This window comes from Parambassis ranga, chromosome 19 (genome assembly GCF_900634625.1).
Source record: "Parambassis ranga chromosome 19, fParRan2.1, whole genome shotgun sequence".
NCBI classification, from domain to species: Eukaryota; Metazoa; Chordata; class Actinopteri; family Ambassidae; genus Parambassis; species Parambassis ranga.
Genome location: NC_041039.1, coordinates 9,155,758 through 9,171,530, shown reverse-complemented (window position 1 = coordinate 9,171,530; position 15,773 = coordinate 9,155,758). Strand labels below are relative to the sequence as shown.

Sequence of the window (15,773 nt, the reverse complement as noted above, 5' to 3'; positions counted from 1 at the left end):
TGAAAACATCATCCAAATTACTTGAGGTAGAGATGGAACAATCTGGGGACACTGAGTATCGGCTCTTTGATGCAGTGTTTTATAGAATTGTATCTTATGTGCTAGGAGTTGTTTGCTACCATTATAGCAGCTATTAAGGTGTTAAATGTGCATGCCCAGTTGCATTGACACAAGATTTCTGTGTAAGAGGATGCTGATGAGTGTTTTTGGAAGGAGTTGGTTTCGAGGTGCCAAGTGAAGTGAAAGTGAAATTGCTTTGGAATCCTCAGCTAAACTCAGTACGACAAGGGTCATAAAATTCTCTTGGCTCTTAAAACGCTTTTGATGTGAAAAAGGATGTAATATTGTGAATATTTAGCCAAGTCTGTTCGTAGACTCTCAGGTTGTTTTGTTGTGTAAACACGTTTATCACTGACTGAAATTCTGATTAGAATGTGAAGTCATTCCCTCCGTGACCTCAGATTAACTTCCAGGTTATGTCTCTGCTCAGGCAGCCTGTAAATTTCCTCTCATCTCTTATCACTCATTGCTCTCAGACCACAGCTTTTCAGATCCCATGTTGCACCCTGTTGATGTTGTGTTGTCTACTGGGCATGTTGTCCACAGATATGTAAGAAAAGATGACAAGTGAAAATCACTAGACATGTACAGCAAAAGCTGACAATCCTTTAATTGGACATTACTCAAGGCCAAAACTCATGTTTCTTGTTGGGCTTGATCTTAAGAGACTCCAATGCACTTCCCGCTGGGCTTCAAATTTTTTTGAATCAATAATTAATGGTCAAAGTTATTTATTCATGTATATCTTCGCCAATTACGCAGCATCTAATTAACAATTTCAATAATTGATATTTATTTCTGAAAGGGTTCAGTATCTTGGGCTTATGTATAATGCATGAGCAGGGATGTGGACTGGTGTTTTGTTTTTTGTTCTGAGAGAGCTTGATGCTCGGGGCGAATACCAGGCCACTTTGACTCCAACTCTTTGAGTTGGCACTGGCCCTGTGATGTGGATCTAATATGGGCATCTTTCATGGACCCAAAGCGCTCACTCTGTACCATGTGATCTCATAAAGACTCCAACATGCCCATCCTCAGATACCCTTTTTTTTGGTCTTTAATAGCAAACTTCAAAGAATAAGCTTCTGTTTCCTTGATAATTTTTCTTTGTGTATGTGGAGTGACGGGATCACGAAAACTGTAGAAACTCTTGGTCTTGCTAGGACCTTAATGGTTACACTAAGTCTAACTCTGTGGCCTGATGAAACTTATGTTCAATCGTTGTATTAAAGAGACGAGTAGCTCTCAGATATATGACAAGCCATATCCCCCTGATCTTTTGATAGTGACAGCTGTAGTAGTCAATAGAAAATTAACAAAGGCGCTCTTTAGTTGGCTTTCATCAAGTTTCCATTTATTGTGATTCCAGTAGGACAGGAGGTTAGGGACTGGCGAGGCAAACCATTTTGCTATGGAAAAACCAAAGCAAAAAAACTATTTACTGTGAGCATTGCTTGAGCACTTGAATTGGAGAGAGAACTTTATCCAACAGTGCAAAGCAACCCAACAAAACCAGAACCCAACATCAAACACACTAAAACCCCCACCATAAAATGCATGATATCAGGTTTGGACACCACAGTGGTGAGACCACACTCAAACAGTGCTGCCATAAGGAGAACAAGAGGGTGAAAATCTTAACAGCAGGGCTCAGTAAGGGTTAAAAAAAACAAGCAGAGATTCAGTTGATCTCAGTGACGCGCCTCAGAGAGCCAAAAGTGGGGCTGTTGCTTCCCCACTCGCTGTGCCTCCTGTACTCTCCAGGGCGCAAGAAGTACTGGCGTCCCCTGTAATTGGGGTGTTCATGCAGCATCCAGTAGCCTTCCATGACATTGACAGAGGAGATGTCACGGGTGTGGAAACGCTCACTTAGATTGGGGCAATCATCCATTAGCTCCAGATTCTGACCGGTGAAGTCAGAGCGTTCAAAGATCTTCATCCTGTAGTTCCCGGTGTACTAGAGAAGAAAGCATAGCATTTAATGTTTTAATACTTAAACAGGAGGTCTAAGATAATAAGTAAGTACTTTTTTAGGAACTAAAGACTCACAGGTGGCACCATACGGCAGGAGCGGATGCAGTCATTGAAGCCTGCCCAGCGTTGGTAGTCAGGGTACTCTCCCTTGTGCAGCATGTACTGGTAGCCGCCATAATTGGGCTTCTCGTAGGCCACCCAACAACCGCTATCAACTCTTATGGAGTTACAGCGGGTGAAGAAGTTTTGCATCTCAGGGCAGTCACTAGAGCACTCATAGTGACGCCCCTGGAAGTTCCTGTCTTCATAGAAGATAATCTGCACATGACAAACAGTATTGTTTTTGAGAAGAGAAAACACATAGTTTTTGTAACCATATTTTGCTATTGTGTCTCAACGTGGTGAAACTAGAAAGTTTAGAAAAGATAAGCTGAGAAAAGAATAAAAAATGTCCCCAATGATATGCCATAAGCAAACCTAAATGAAATACTGGTTGTGGTCATGCTATATTTTAACAACAGCTTTGTAAAAAGTTCTTGTTCTATATTTAGAGGTAACAGGACAGTAAGCTTAGTTATCACAGTTTGTTGTTAAAACAAGACAAAGGGATAACTTGCATCTTTTTATTCTTTATCCGTTTCATCATTAAAATATGTTAAACAATCTATCATAGTTTAGTTATCAGTGCATCTTTACAGCCTGCTCCTAAATAATAAATATACCACAAATCAAACATTTTTAGTGCTGTTTCTATAACGATTTGAAATTCCACGCTTACCTTGCCCATTGTAACTGTGTTAAGTTCTGACCAGACCAGATTCTGGGCTGTACCAGACCTCTTTATAGACCCTGCTGGGATCAGGGCTTTGCAAACATGGGACAAAGCTTTGTCATGTCAGCAGAGTGTGCTCTATAGACTGCAAAGCACTATAGGACTGGTTAGCTGCGGCAGCTGCTTTGTCTCTGTCAAAGCTCTGTCTGTCTATGGAAAACACTGTACAGTGGCATTTTCTCAAAGGCCTACAATAAGAGTTGCAACATCTGCCTTTATTGATGTGAATGCCAGAAACCTGCATGCAGGACATAGGTCATCAAGCAGCCGTGGGTTTTCATGGGTTTGACATGGGCAGGAAGCAAATGCGCTTTTAACGAATGTTCACACACCTTTGTATGTTGCATGTATTTGTTGAAATAAGCTCAAAAGACTCATAAGTATTTGAAAATCAGGGTTTAATGTTCATTTGAGTTTGAGCGCATGTTTAGAGTTTACATCTGAGTCCTCATCCTTCTGAAAGAGCCCACCCAGGGGTTGTGGCAGCCCCAGTCACCGCAGGCCCTGTACTCTCCTGGGCGCAGGAAGTACTGGCGTCCCCTGTAGTTGGGGTGCTCGTAGAAGATCCAGTAACCCTCCATAATGTTGCAAGAGTACATGTTGTGGTAGCCGAAGCGATCATACATGTTGGGGCAGTCATCCATGAACTCCATAGTGTGTCCCATCATGTCAGGCCTGTTGTAGATCCTCATTCTATAGGATCCTCTATACTGTGTGAAAGAAACCAGAACATGGTTATTATGCAGTATTGATAGGCGTGTGAACCCGTGAGATCACTGAGTGGATGTTTGTTCAAGCGAGCACTTGTAACTACAAATGAGCATGAGCAACAGATCTTTTCGAGTATGACAGAACTAGATTTTGACCCCCTCCTTAAACTGCCAGAAACACTCAATGTGACTAACGGAATTAAAGTGAAGGCACCAAGTCTTATGGGGGGGGTTTATCATATTCTTTTTAAAGGCCAACTGGGTCTCCTTGTGGACCTTGCTGCAGAGACTTTTATGCTATGACCTGTGTGAGTATCTGTAAATGACATCAAAAAGCTTGTGATTGACATCCATTTATAAAGCAGCATTTGATGTACACGGTGAGGGGTGAGGGGTGGGGGTGGGGGGTTGGGAGTAGGGGGGCCCCTACCAATCCTATCTGTCTGTTTGATTGACTTACAGGAGGGAACATCTGGCAGGAACGGACGCAGTTGTTGAAGCCCATCCAGCAGTGGTAGTCAGGGTACTCGCCAGGGTTGAGGATGTACTGGTAACCCATGTAGTTAGGCTTCTCATAGGCCACCCAGTGACCGCCGCTGACACGGATGGAGTTGCAGCAGTTGAAGTGCCTGAAGGTGTCCATGCAGTCGCTGCTGCACTCCCAGTGGCGGCCCTGGAAGTTGCGGCCTTCGTAGAAGATAATCTTGAGAAGGAGAGAGAAGCATGTGTCACTAAATTGTACACATTGGTTTTTCTAGCTGCCATACTCATGAATAAACTGCAGGGGACACTGCTCTCCACCATTACATTCCTTCAAGTTTACACACCTCTCCACTGCTGTGCTGTAAATGTGTTTCATCTCTCTCTTTCAGTGTGTGACAGGTGTAAATTAAGGCAATTGGAAGGCCTTTGTTTTAGCTGATTTTTATTTTACGATATCTAAATACACTGTCATTTTCTCAATGTTTAAAAAAAATAAGTGCTAGCAATCCAGTCTAGTCTCTTCTCATTCTTTCTGCTACAATTTCCTCACACATACGCTCAGATTTCCTCCTTCCCCCTGATGCATTACTGCATGTGAGCTCATACCTTTCCCATGGTTGTAGGGCTGTGGATGTTTGCGCACCGTAGCCCCAGACACACTTACAGGTCCTTTTATACTCTCCCACTGATGATGAGGCCTCTGACACGTCAGGGACTACTACTCTTTACCTTTTCAGATTCAGATTCCTTTTGTCTGAGAGCACACAGTTAACTTATGTCCTGTCTGCTAGAGTTTACCTATAGAATTGACACCACCCACCCCCCCTTCCCAAAAATGAACACCACACAAGTGCTATTCTATGTTTGCATGACCCTTGTTCTGCCATGACCTTGTGATGCAGCCTTTTGAAATACCACACAAAGGCCCTTTTGGTTACGTGGCCCCCCAACAACAAAGCGTTTAAAGTATACAGTGGATTTTTTGGGGGGCACTAGTACTTAACCAGGTCATGATTTTCATTTGATGTCTTGCTTGGGTGTAAAATTGTTGCTTACTTTTCACTCACTCCCATTAGAAGTGTTAAAGGTGGCTATTTAATTGTCGTTCAGTTGCCGTTGATGAGGCGTTGAGGCTGTGGACTGTGTTAAGCTTTTGTGTTGATATAATCTACAGTGATCTGTTGTCTCTTTTTGCTTCCATAGCCTGCAGTTGTACTCTGATGCCAGACGGGACCGGTCTGTTTGCAGATGTACAGACAGAACTGCTCTGTGTGTGTGTTTGTGTGATATAAAAGGAGGGGTTTGGGGCATGTGTGCGTTTGAGTGTTTGTATAAAATGATAGATGTTTGGACTTGAGTATTTGGCTTGTAAGCATAGCCCAGAGCTGAGGGTAGAAAAGGCCAGAAAGAGTTGCCGCCATGTATTGTGTTTCCAAAGCCCAGCTGATGCCAGAAAGGTCAGTCCCATCCTTTAGCCTTTCATCAGGATAAAGAGCTTGTGCCCCATCTCCACTTTGTGTGCTTTTTGCAGCTTCAACTGTGTAAAAAGGCTAATGTTTTCAGAACACACAATAGCCATTATGTTCCTGGGCAAAAACACTGCTACCCTGGTAGTATATCCAGAGCCATATGACACTGTTTGAGTGTTAAGAAACAATGTTGATAAGCTTTTGCTCCTTTGATCACTGATCGACTTGAAATTCTCATAGGCTTCAATAGGTTTCATGTTTGAAGCTCCACTCTATTTCTATGACATAAGTAGACCATTGATATCCTTTCATCACAGTGTGCAGCTTAATTGCGGCAGATTATCAGATGGGATGTTTGGTTTTTTGAGTTTTTTGGAGCAAATGTTTACACTGAGAGGAAAGGTTTTTATCAGAATGTATAAGAAACGTTTTTCTCATATGTTCATAGACTAATGATTTCTTTCATCCTGCTTATTAAATTTAAAATCTTTGTACTTGCAGAGGCAGCGGTGAAATTGTACTTTGTCAGTCTCAGGTGATACAGGCCATTTTTATACTGTTGTGGCTTTGTGCTGGCCTGACCTTTGACATTTTTATTTAGAGAGGCATGTAACTGAGGTGCAATACAAGTAAAAAAGAAGTGTTTGCCACTATCTGCATTTTCATCGCTGAGGAACATCAGCTAACCCTAACTCATTAGTCGGGACCCCAGCCCTCTCCTTGTCTCTCTGGCTTCCAGAGGGGAATCTTGTTCCACAGGATCTCAAATGATCATCTTTAGCTGTGCTACAAGACATCTCCTCCCCACCCTGAAGGGAAACTAACATCACAGAGGCCCTTGCCTGCTTTCTCAGTTCCCCCCGGAGGAGAAGAAAGCTACCCACTGTGGAGCTTTCCACTCTTCATCTCAGAATGATGGAAGAAAAGGAAAGGAGAAGGGAACAGAGTGGGGGGCTAGATTTGTAGCTCCATTGTGTCCGAGGATCTCATTGTGCAATCTGTGTAATCGCGTGGGAGATGACGACACTATTAGCCCGCAGAATGACTGTCAGTTGGGGACCTCTGTGATTGATGTGCACCCCACAGAGAGAGGAGAAACTTTGACAGATAGCAACCCCAGCACTAGTTAACTTGCAGCCTTTTTCATCTATCCGGCTTCCAAAAGAAAAACCCATCCGTGTAGCTGATACCTAATTAGAATGTGAATCTGCTGTTCACTCAGTAAAACACATTTCAGGTCAGGGGAGAATTCTTTTCAATATAAAACAAATCATATTCCCTTATTCCAATCCATGGACTCTCGCTATATAGAATAAGTCTCATGCCTAAAATGTTGTAGGGAGAGATAGGAGAGCAGGCGTGCTTGCAGTGCCTCCAAACTGAACAGTCATTACAAAAACACTATGGTACTGAGGTGTAAACAAGGGGTCTATGTGAGTTTTGCTCCTGAGAACTGGCTAATCTGGTGCTGAAAATGTGGTATGATGGGAAAGTGCTCGCCAAAAAGCCTCCCACGCCGGGAGTAGAATGAGGACCTCTCTTTTGCTGAGAGATCATCCTCTCCATTCTTTCTGTCAGAAAATCTCCAGGCATCCTCCCTCTCTTGTCATTGCCAGCGCACGGGCTCTATCGGGATTGCCAGACGCAGGAGCCACTGTGAGCCTGTGCCAGGGCCAGGATTTACCGCGATGCGTCTGATGTGCTCCATCTTTTTGCTGGGGGATAATTAAAAGAGGAAATGGTGTTGGAAGAACAGAGTGGAAAAGCAGAAGGGAGGGGGCTTGGACCAAGCAAATGGATGCAGCTGTCAATTATGTTAAATTGTTGATATGTTTGTTTTCCTTTCTGTGAGATTTTATATTGAACTGTTCCCCATCAGGATGTAGTTTTAAAGTTTCCTCTCTGTACATGGAATTAAAAAAAAACAACATTTCGGCTAATTAAGAAGTACTCTTAGCAATGAAATCACTGTAAAGATTTCCTCTTAGTCTGGTGCTGATGACCCACATGTTATCCTGACAGCCTGCCTTAACAGCAGTAGGACAGAAGTGTCCAAATATGTTGAAATGGACGGTCATGTCTTGAGGTGGAGGCAAAATCTTCCACTTAGGTGGGCTTGTCTAGTCTTGTCTAGAAGATAAGAGATTATTGCTTCATAAGATGTAGCTTACAATTAGTGCTATCAGTATCAATATCAGTGCTGTAAGAGAGTCTATTTAAGGCCAAATTATGATTTTTGGTGCCTTTACGTAACCATGTAGTTTTGGCGATTTAACCTAACCAAGTACTTTTGGAAGCTAAATGGAAAATGACAGTGATTGGCAAAGAAAGACTCATACATCAGATGAAAAAAGGAGAATGTCTCATCATCTACATGTATAAGCCTCCTATAGTAAAAGGCAGTTTTTATGCTTTATATTTAATTTCTGAGTCTTTCAGCAAACCTGCACTGCTTGAATCATCCAAGCATCTTTCCTTATTTGACTAAACCCATTTGAGATGCTCCACCATGCAGCATGACCCGAACTCAGTGAAAAGCAGGACAACTCCTTCGTCTCTCAGCAGACACACCTGGGGGACTGATGGCTTTTAGTTGCTCTCACTCCTCATCTCCAACTCTGTTTTGACGTGGTGCGTCTCCCATACCCCAAAGCTTTAAAGGTTTAAAGAGCAACTTTTCACCCTGTAATCCAGGTGCCTTTCAAACCAGTCACGTTGTTTACTGACACATGACAAAAAAGTTCAACCCCCTCTCATCTCTCTGCTTACAAGACTGTAACTCACCTCAGAGCCTGGTAGTCATTCCTCCAGAGCACTCTGAACAAACAGAGCCTCAGCGAGAAGGGGCCCCTGCCTTTCTCCGCTCACTAAATTTGTAATAAGATGTGATGCTGTTGTTCACTTCTTCAAATTTGTCATCAAAGCAAATGTGTTCTGACAACAGCTAGTGACAAGTGCACCAGAGGAGAGGCAGCAAATCAGCTCTTTTACACCGCATATCAATTATTGATCATGTTGCAGCCCCTCCCTCCCTTCCCCCACTACCCCACCAAGTAGACACCTTGTGATAATGAAATACATCAATTTAAAAAATAAATAATAAACTGGGGTCGGCTCCATTGTTGCAAAGCCTTAAGAGCTTGATTGACTGCCTGCACATTTTCCTCGTTGGCAGTCAGGCAGATCAAAGGAGGGTTCCTCTTATTGCCCAAGGCCACTTGCAATTTATTTAGAGGAGCAGTGCTGCTGTCCCAGCAGGTAACATTATTGGGCAGAGACACTCAGGATAATCATAGCTTTGAGGTGCCTCTCAAATCTGCTGGCTCCATCATGCACAAAAAATACACGCATATGATTTACAGAAACTCTTCATTATTGTGAAAAATTAGGCGATAGATATGACTCACATGGATCTAGTGCTAAAAAGCAGTGACACTAGCCGACCTAAATATGTTCAGCTACACTGGTTTTGGTTATGTATGTCAAGATATATCAGTTTTTTTAACTTAACATGTAAAATTGCCTTTGACCTTAATTTTAGCATATTCCTCTAATAAAATAAAACACTCATGTTAAACTGTTTAAGCATAAATCTTTCACAACATACAAAGTTGAAGAAATGAATCAAATAAAATGTTTTAACATGTTTATGAACAAATAGCATTTATGTTTTTTGTTCCGAATGTTCCTCGTACTGTAAGATACCTCGCCTTTTTTGAGAGGCACCTCATTAATAATACAAACAGTGAGCATAATAACAGGGCGTACTTTTTTTGTCCCAACTCACACGTTTGGTTAAAAGCACATAAATACATGAAATAATGTAAGTGTTGGATCCCATAAGACTCAGCTAAAACAAACTACTTTTAACCACTTCACTGTTTGAGGATTTTATCTCTGCTTATAGCTCTGCTACTATAATCCTAGTAAAATATAAAAAGTATCTAGATTACATATTTTAGAAAAAGCAGTTAGTTTTACAACAGCTACCCTTTTTTCAGTATAAAATAAAATGAGCTTGCTGTTATGGACATTTTTTGGTTCTCATTAAAATGCTTTCATTATTAAAAAATATGTGAGAGTGGTTTAAAAATATATAATTTGTCTTTTAGCTCTAAATTTGTTTATCACAGAATTTATTGTTCAACAGCCTCGTGTGTTTTTACCATTTATATACATTTAATACATATTACATAATGTAAAGACTTTTGATTAATGTATGCCTCTTTAACCCTTTTGCTGAGGCCTGAATATTTACAATCAAATGATCAACTTATTAATATTGATAGTATGCATCATTGTAAAACACATTGTAAACTTTGTGTACAGTATTATTCTCTCTGTGAGAAGCAGGACTCAGCTGGTCTTCACAGTTGGCCAGTTGAAGCAGGTGTCCCAGTTAATTTGTCAGCACTAGAGGGCACTAGAAGCCAAAGCATTTCCTCTCTGCTGGATGGCGGTTTTAAGGTCTTTGTACAACAGCACTGTCTCTCAGCAGCTTGCATGTGTGTTTGCTTGTTTGCCTGTATACACTTATATGTAAGCATGGACACACAAACATGTATATAGACAAGAGTTAAACAATGGCACAAATAAATGTGCTACTGTGAATGTCAGAGCCACGGCTCCTGTCTGTACTGATGCCTATCAGTGCTCCAACATAGCTTTACCAAGGGAGGACAAACAATCACTAACTGGCTGACATGACCTACGTCCCAGCACACATGCTGCGTGTCCACTTTTTTGTCAAAGCAGCGCACACATTTTCTGCACACACAGAAGCTTGTTTTTTTTTGTTTGTTTGTTTGTTTTTTGTAGTTTCAAACAAACTTAGACACACACATGCACCCAGCATGGCCAAACAAAGTCTCGGACAGACAATGAACAGTTAGCTTTGTAGCCGTTTCAAGCCAGTGTGTGTTTTTGAACTGCAGATGTGGATGCTGACTGAAGGATCAGTGCACAAACTGCAGGACTGCAGAGATGGCAGTTCTCCCATAGGGTTTGGCACAGCCCGGGCCCTTTGTGTTGTATCCCATTTACACTGTTCATTTAGCCATGTTGAAGAGGTGGTGGTAGTCTGTGGCTGTGTGTTGTCACGGGTGATCATTTGAAAGGGCATCCTCAAGCTTATGTGCGCGCATTGTGCTCCATATGGCATCCGTTTGCTTGCAGGCAAAGGTTTGTGGATATAGTGCTTTAAAGGTTTCTGTTGGGAGCGGAGTAGGAATCTAAATTGAGTTGTCCGTTGTCTTGTTGGTATTGTAAGCTGCGCATCTTAGATTTATGAATTCTACAGAAAAGGCTTATCTTAATGGCAAGCACTGGTTCCATTTCTACTGGGAATGAATTGCACAGGCATAAAGCGCAGGTATGCAAGATGGAATCAAGGATGTCATTAAAATTCGTGCACAGTTGTTTTGTGTTGAAGGCTGTGAGGGTAGTGAGATGCAGAGGAGGCTTGACTCGATCAGAGTGAGGCCTCAGAGGAGCAGGAGAGAGGCGCTGCTGTTTCTGGACTACGGAGAGACGGGCCCTCAGCAGAGTCCCTGGAAGACCGAAAGCTCCACTCAGGGGAGTTTCAACCAAATTAAAAAACAATGATACACTAAGGGAAAAACTAATGCCTGTTCCCATCATCAAGACCCACATTCTTCACTGTTTTGCTTTTAACTTTTGTTTTTTTTTCTTTTCCTCTCTGTCTCTGACTCTCCTTCTCTTTTCCCTCTGCACTGTTGTTTTCTAGTTTGTTTTCCAACCGTACTCCTCTGGCTGTCGCCGAGCGCTACAGCCACTTTCAAAGGCTCGGCTGTCACGCGCCGCCTTTGAGTCCCGTTTGAAATTTTAACGTACATGTTGTCAGGGTGCCGTCAGGAGTGATTGACAGGTCCGTCCCAGAGCAACACCGGGCTTGGCAGGCTGGCTGTCTTTTGTCAGAGGCAGCCGAGGAGAAGCAACAAAGGAAAAGGAGCAGAGGAGGAAAAAACATACATAAATAAAACAAAACTGCTCTTACCCATTTCTCAATAAAGACCAAATTAGATTAATCTTAAGGCAGAGCAAGGCAGGCAAGCAGTTGTGGAAAAAGACGTGATGTTTTCTCTTGGCTTTGTTCCCTGCCATTGATGGTGCACTGCTTAGACACCCTCTCAACAGGACACCAAAGGCAGCACAGCAAGAGTTGTCTAAAGAGCCAGCTGTACATATTAATGTTCATTATCACCTTCCTTCAATGCAGAGAAATTCCAAAGCACAGAGTTTGTCCTGCGCTCACCTTTGTTTGAACATGGAGATGTGATGTTTGTGGCCTTGTCAGCTGCTGAGTCTTAAGCAAAAACTCAGCTCAGATCTGGTGCAAAAACACAAAACATTGTATTTTTCTTTTACTTTTCAGCCTTTTAAAAGTGGATTTATAAAGTAATTTCATCCTTTAAAATCACAATAATGTACACTATAACTACTAGAAGCTTCAGAGCGTTTTTGCTGGCAGATCTGTGTTTCAAATGGTGGAGGAGAGTGTGACAACACAAACTTCCATCTTCTCTGCTTCTTTTCCCTGTAACACAAAGAATTACACATAGCTTAGCTGTTTACAGTGACAATGATGACTGTATTGGAAGTACTTAAACTATTCTAAAGACAACATGTGGCTCTCATTACAGGTCGGCTTCAGTTCTTTTTGGATATTTAAAGATTAAATCACTGATTGCTTTCTGTCTCTTTAGACAACTCAAGAACAAATGTGCAAGATAAAAATATTCAGTCTTTAAGATCCAGATCTGCTGTCAGTGTTCGGGTTGCAGGGCGGTATAGCTGAGCTGGAGGCCTGCAAGTACCAAGCACCGTCTGCTAAAGTGTCTTTGAGCAAGACAATGAATCCCTGCCAGCTCCAGTCTGATCTCTGACCTCCCTGTGCAGCAGGCAGAAAGCACAAAGAGACTTTCTCTGAATAAAAGCAAAAATAATGAGAACAGAAATGTAAGTTCTTGTGAAAGTTGTGCAGAAGTTTGTTTGAACAGCTCAATAGAGCAGTAATGATTGATTCAGTGGTGTACATAAAAATGAGGGCATTAATAAGTCTCACCACTTTGAAAATCAAGGACATCAGCAGTCCCATCTCTCTTTTCTCGTGCAAGCGTGGTTCAGTGTGAAGGGATCTGGGAACAACATCAGCCACAGGAACTGGAACACCAAATTACAACTGTGCACCCAGTGTAGAGCAAGCTGTTTCTGTCAGCCTGGCTTGTTGATTGAAATCTTTGCAGGCCATAATGAAACAGAAACAGCAAGGGTGGCTGCAAAGGGAGTAAAAGTGACCCTGAATTGAAAGAGAACTTACTTATAGTGAGACGATTTTTGTGTTTTTCTTTTCTGAATCTTCTTCCAAGTCAGGTACTTTTACACGTCCATTTATTCTAGTCTTCAACAACATGTCAACAACTATAGATTTGAATCAGAGGGTGGAAGTGTAAGCCCTGTAAAGAGCAGGGGTTTTGCTTGTGTGGAGTACCGCACATCATGTGTTGAGTGACTTCCACTCACTTGCTGAAAGGTTAGGCTTTTCCTTCTCCCGGTATCTGTTTTAAAAGAAAACATGTTTGCTGTTTGATAACTACTTGACATTTGACAGTCTTTTCAGACCAATCAGACAAGTTTTTTTTTATTTTTTATGTTAGCCGTCTGGAGAAGCAGCAACAAGGAAAAAACATACAGTATTGTCACTTTCCTCAAGCCTTTCAAAGGCAGGCTTTCGCCACAGCTATCAACATCAGATACCGCAGGCGCTGTGCTTTTTTTTCTTCTTTCATTTGTGTTTATTTTTCTCCTCTTTTTTTTGGCCTAACCCAGTCTGCTGAGACCTCATCGCTACCATCAGAGCCCAACTGAAGAAAAATCACTTTCCAGTGTCAAAAGTGTCAACCACCTAACCTTATAGCAGCATAGCCACATCGTGAACCTTCTCCTCTCCTCCTCTCTGTACTTCTCAGCTCAGCCAGTTGCACTGAAGCACTCTGTTTTGTTCTCTGTGGGGCATTGTCGCTATATCTTTCTTTATAGTTTCAGAATGTGTTCTACTGTAAATTATCAACTGTATGTTATCATGGAGGAAAAGCAGAGAGCTATAGAGGGAAGCAACAAAGCCACCAGTCTCTATGGTTACATAATTCATGTCAGCCATATTCAAATAAAATTTATCACATTGTCAATCACCGAGAAGCAAACGTGTGTGTGTGTATGCACGTGTGTGTGCGAGAGTGCAGATAACTCTGAAGTGATAAATTAATAACATCCTACCATGGGAGCATGTGAATGAGCATGTTTAGTCATTCTGTTTGACAACAGAAGGAAACGGCCTATTCCGTGGGGTAGAAATCAAATTTCACACTTTTCATAGATATTGTTCCCTCCTCCAAATGTTTAAAATATGGATTTTTTTGCTCTGGCAGGGAAGTGGCTCAAACAATACTTTGCACTGAAGTAACTTTTGTTTGGCCATAAACCAAGAGAACATTCTCTCAAAGAGGAAAACAGTATGTGGTCTGACTGTTCTTGTTTTAAGATGGAATAGTTTATTGAAGAAAACACTGGTGTAGTGCGTGACTTCTGAATAAACTGGAGACCCTTGAAAAACAAAAAAGGACGCACCATATGTGTGTTTACATTTTTGTTTGCCTTTTGCCTTGTTGTCGTCCCAATCTCCCTGTTCAGGATTATAATTAAATTGCAAGCAATTCAAATAAATTAAAGAAAAAAATGTAATCTGTTTAATCACACACGCACAAACCATCCACATGTCCTCAATTCTATGCTGCAGCAGCCGGCCCACACCTGCTCTCCAGTCAGCTCTGCGTCTGTATGATCTGTCTATAGAGGGAGATCTCCCTGAATGCATAGGCTTGAACATGTGAGGAGTGACTGAATGGATGATTAAAAAAGACTGAGACACACAGACTTCTCCAATGATTTCAGCTCTGAAGTCAGCCAGCCAGGTGTCGAGTGTTTGGGAGATATCGTTTGAAAAACTTGTGAGAGACAGAGAGACAGACAGAGAGAGAGAGAGAGAGTGACTGATTAAGACTCTTGAGCGATTATGAGCAAGAACAATGTGCCACAGATAAACAAGCCCTCACATCTCAAAACTGGAAGTCTAAAATGTTGTACGTTTGAAAGTCTTTTTTTTAAAAGATGAGTCTCCTTCTCATCGGCATGTGTTTTCAGCATGTGCATCGGCACAGGCAGCCTACCACCATATGCACCTTCTACCTACTGCATTCTGTCCTGCTCTGCACAGCGATAGAAGCGCTGCTGCTGTCTAAACGGAGGTATGCCAAACAACTCATTCCTCTTTTTCCCTCTCGTTTCCTTTTGTGTAGGGCCAATCTGACCCCTGTCTTGCACCAGGTGTGCATTTCCTTGATCCCGCTCTCCTTCAGCCCTCCCCTTCATATTTACACCCCTGCCGCCCGCAATGAATGATTCACTTGGAGAGGCTCCCTTCCTCCATCAGAAAGCTTTGCAACTATACACTACAGCCCAGCCTCCATTTCTCTGATCTCGCTATGTTGTGTAACGCTTGAAACACCCTTGCGTTCTCGTACTTGTTTCTTTTTTTCCACGCTCCCTCTCTTGCTCTTTCTCTGAGTTACATTCAGTATTGACTGTTTATGCTTTTTAATGTTGTGGAGAGGGCCCGGGGCTTGCGGATGGGGGAAAAGCGCTCTTCTTGACACACTTACGCCCCCGTAGTGAACTCTAGCTCCCAGCACTCTAGCAAGTACACAGACCTTCTTCTTTTTCCTCTCCCTCCCTTCTCTGTCTCTTTCGCTCCCTCTTTCTTTCTACAACTGGGAGCTCCTCTGAACATCAGCACCCCGTGTTGCTCCACTCCAAAGATCACCTTATGGAAGATTAAGATGCTCAAATGCTCAAGCAAAATATTTACACAGTAACCCCCCTGTTTGTATCAAAGTGGAGGCAGTAGAGTTGACTGGAGTGATCTCAGGAGGGTGTTAGAGGGCACCAGAGAGTGCAACAGTCACCTCTGAGCTGGGAAGGCCTCGGTCAAACCTGACAGAGAACAAAAGTGATCTCTCCATCTTTAGGCCCTGCATGTTTCTTGCATCTGTCAGCCCACCTTCAGATCCCCTTTTGACTCATACTCTTTTTCACACACTTACTTTTACCGATCGATAGTCTGAAATCTCTCCAGCCCAGTTGTGTGATGAGGTATGACTACCACAGATT

At 42.3% G+C, this 15,773-nt stretch overlaps 2 protein-coding genes across 2 annotated transcripts; both read right to left on the bottom strand.

Moving 5' to 3' along the window:
- Positions 1 to 1,741: 1,741 nt before the first annotated feature.
- crygmx (crystallin, gamma MX) lies at positions 1,742 to 2,821 on the bottom strand. The gene is made up of 3 exons (XM_028430605.1): positions 2,813 to 2,821; positions 2,110 to 2,352; positions 1,742 to 2,017 (listed from the first exon to the last, which is right to left on the bottom strand). The coding sequence occupies exons 1-3, from the start codon at positions 2,819 to 2,821 to the stop codon at positions 1,742 to 1,744; spliced, it is 528 nt and encodes a 175-aa protein (XP_028286406.1).
- Positions 2,822 to 3,300: 479 nt separating this feature from the next.
- crygmxl2 (crystallin, gamma MX, like 2) lies at positions 3,301 to 4,435 on the bottom strand. Its single transcript, XM_028430390.1, has 3 exons — positions 4,404 to 4,435; positions 4,037 to 4,307; positions 3,301 to 3,576 (listed from the first exon to the last, which is right to left on the bottom strand). Exons 1-3 carry the CDS (start codon positions 4,433 to 4,435, stop codon positions 3,301 to 3,303), a joined length of 579 nt encoding a protein of 192 aa, XP_028286191.1.
- Positions 4,436 to 15,773: the final 11,338 nt, after the last annotated feature.

Excerpts from the sequence above, each read along its gene's own strand:
- crygmx (XM_028430605.1), bottom strand. Across the intron at positions 2,018-2,109 it reads CCTGCCGTATGGTGCCACCT|TACACCGGGAACTACAGGAT; the intron begins GTGAGTCTTTAG and ends TTTCTTCTCTAG.
- crygmxl2 (XM_028430390.1), bottom strand. The coding sequence starts at position 4,435 with ATGAAACACATTTACAGCACAGCAGTGGAGAG. Across the intron at positions 4,308-4,403 it reads TACAGCACAGCAGTGGAGAG|TGACACATGCTTCTCTCTCC; the intron begins GTGTGTAAACTT and ends TGTACAATTTAG. Across the intron at positions 3,577-4,036 it reads CCTGCCAGATGTTCCCTCCT|TATAGAGGATCCTATAGAAT; the intron begins GTAAGTCAATCA and ends TCTTTCACACAG.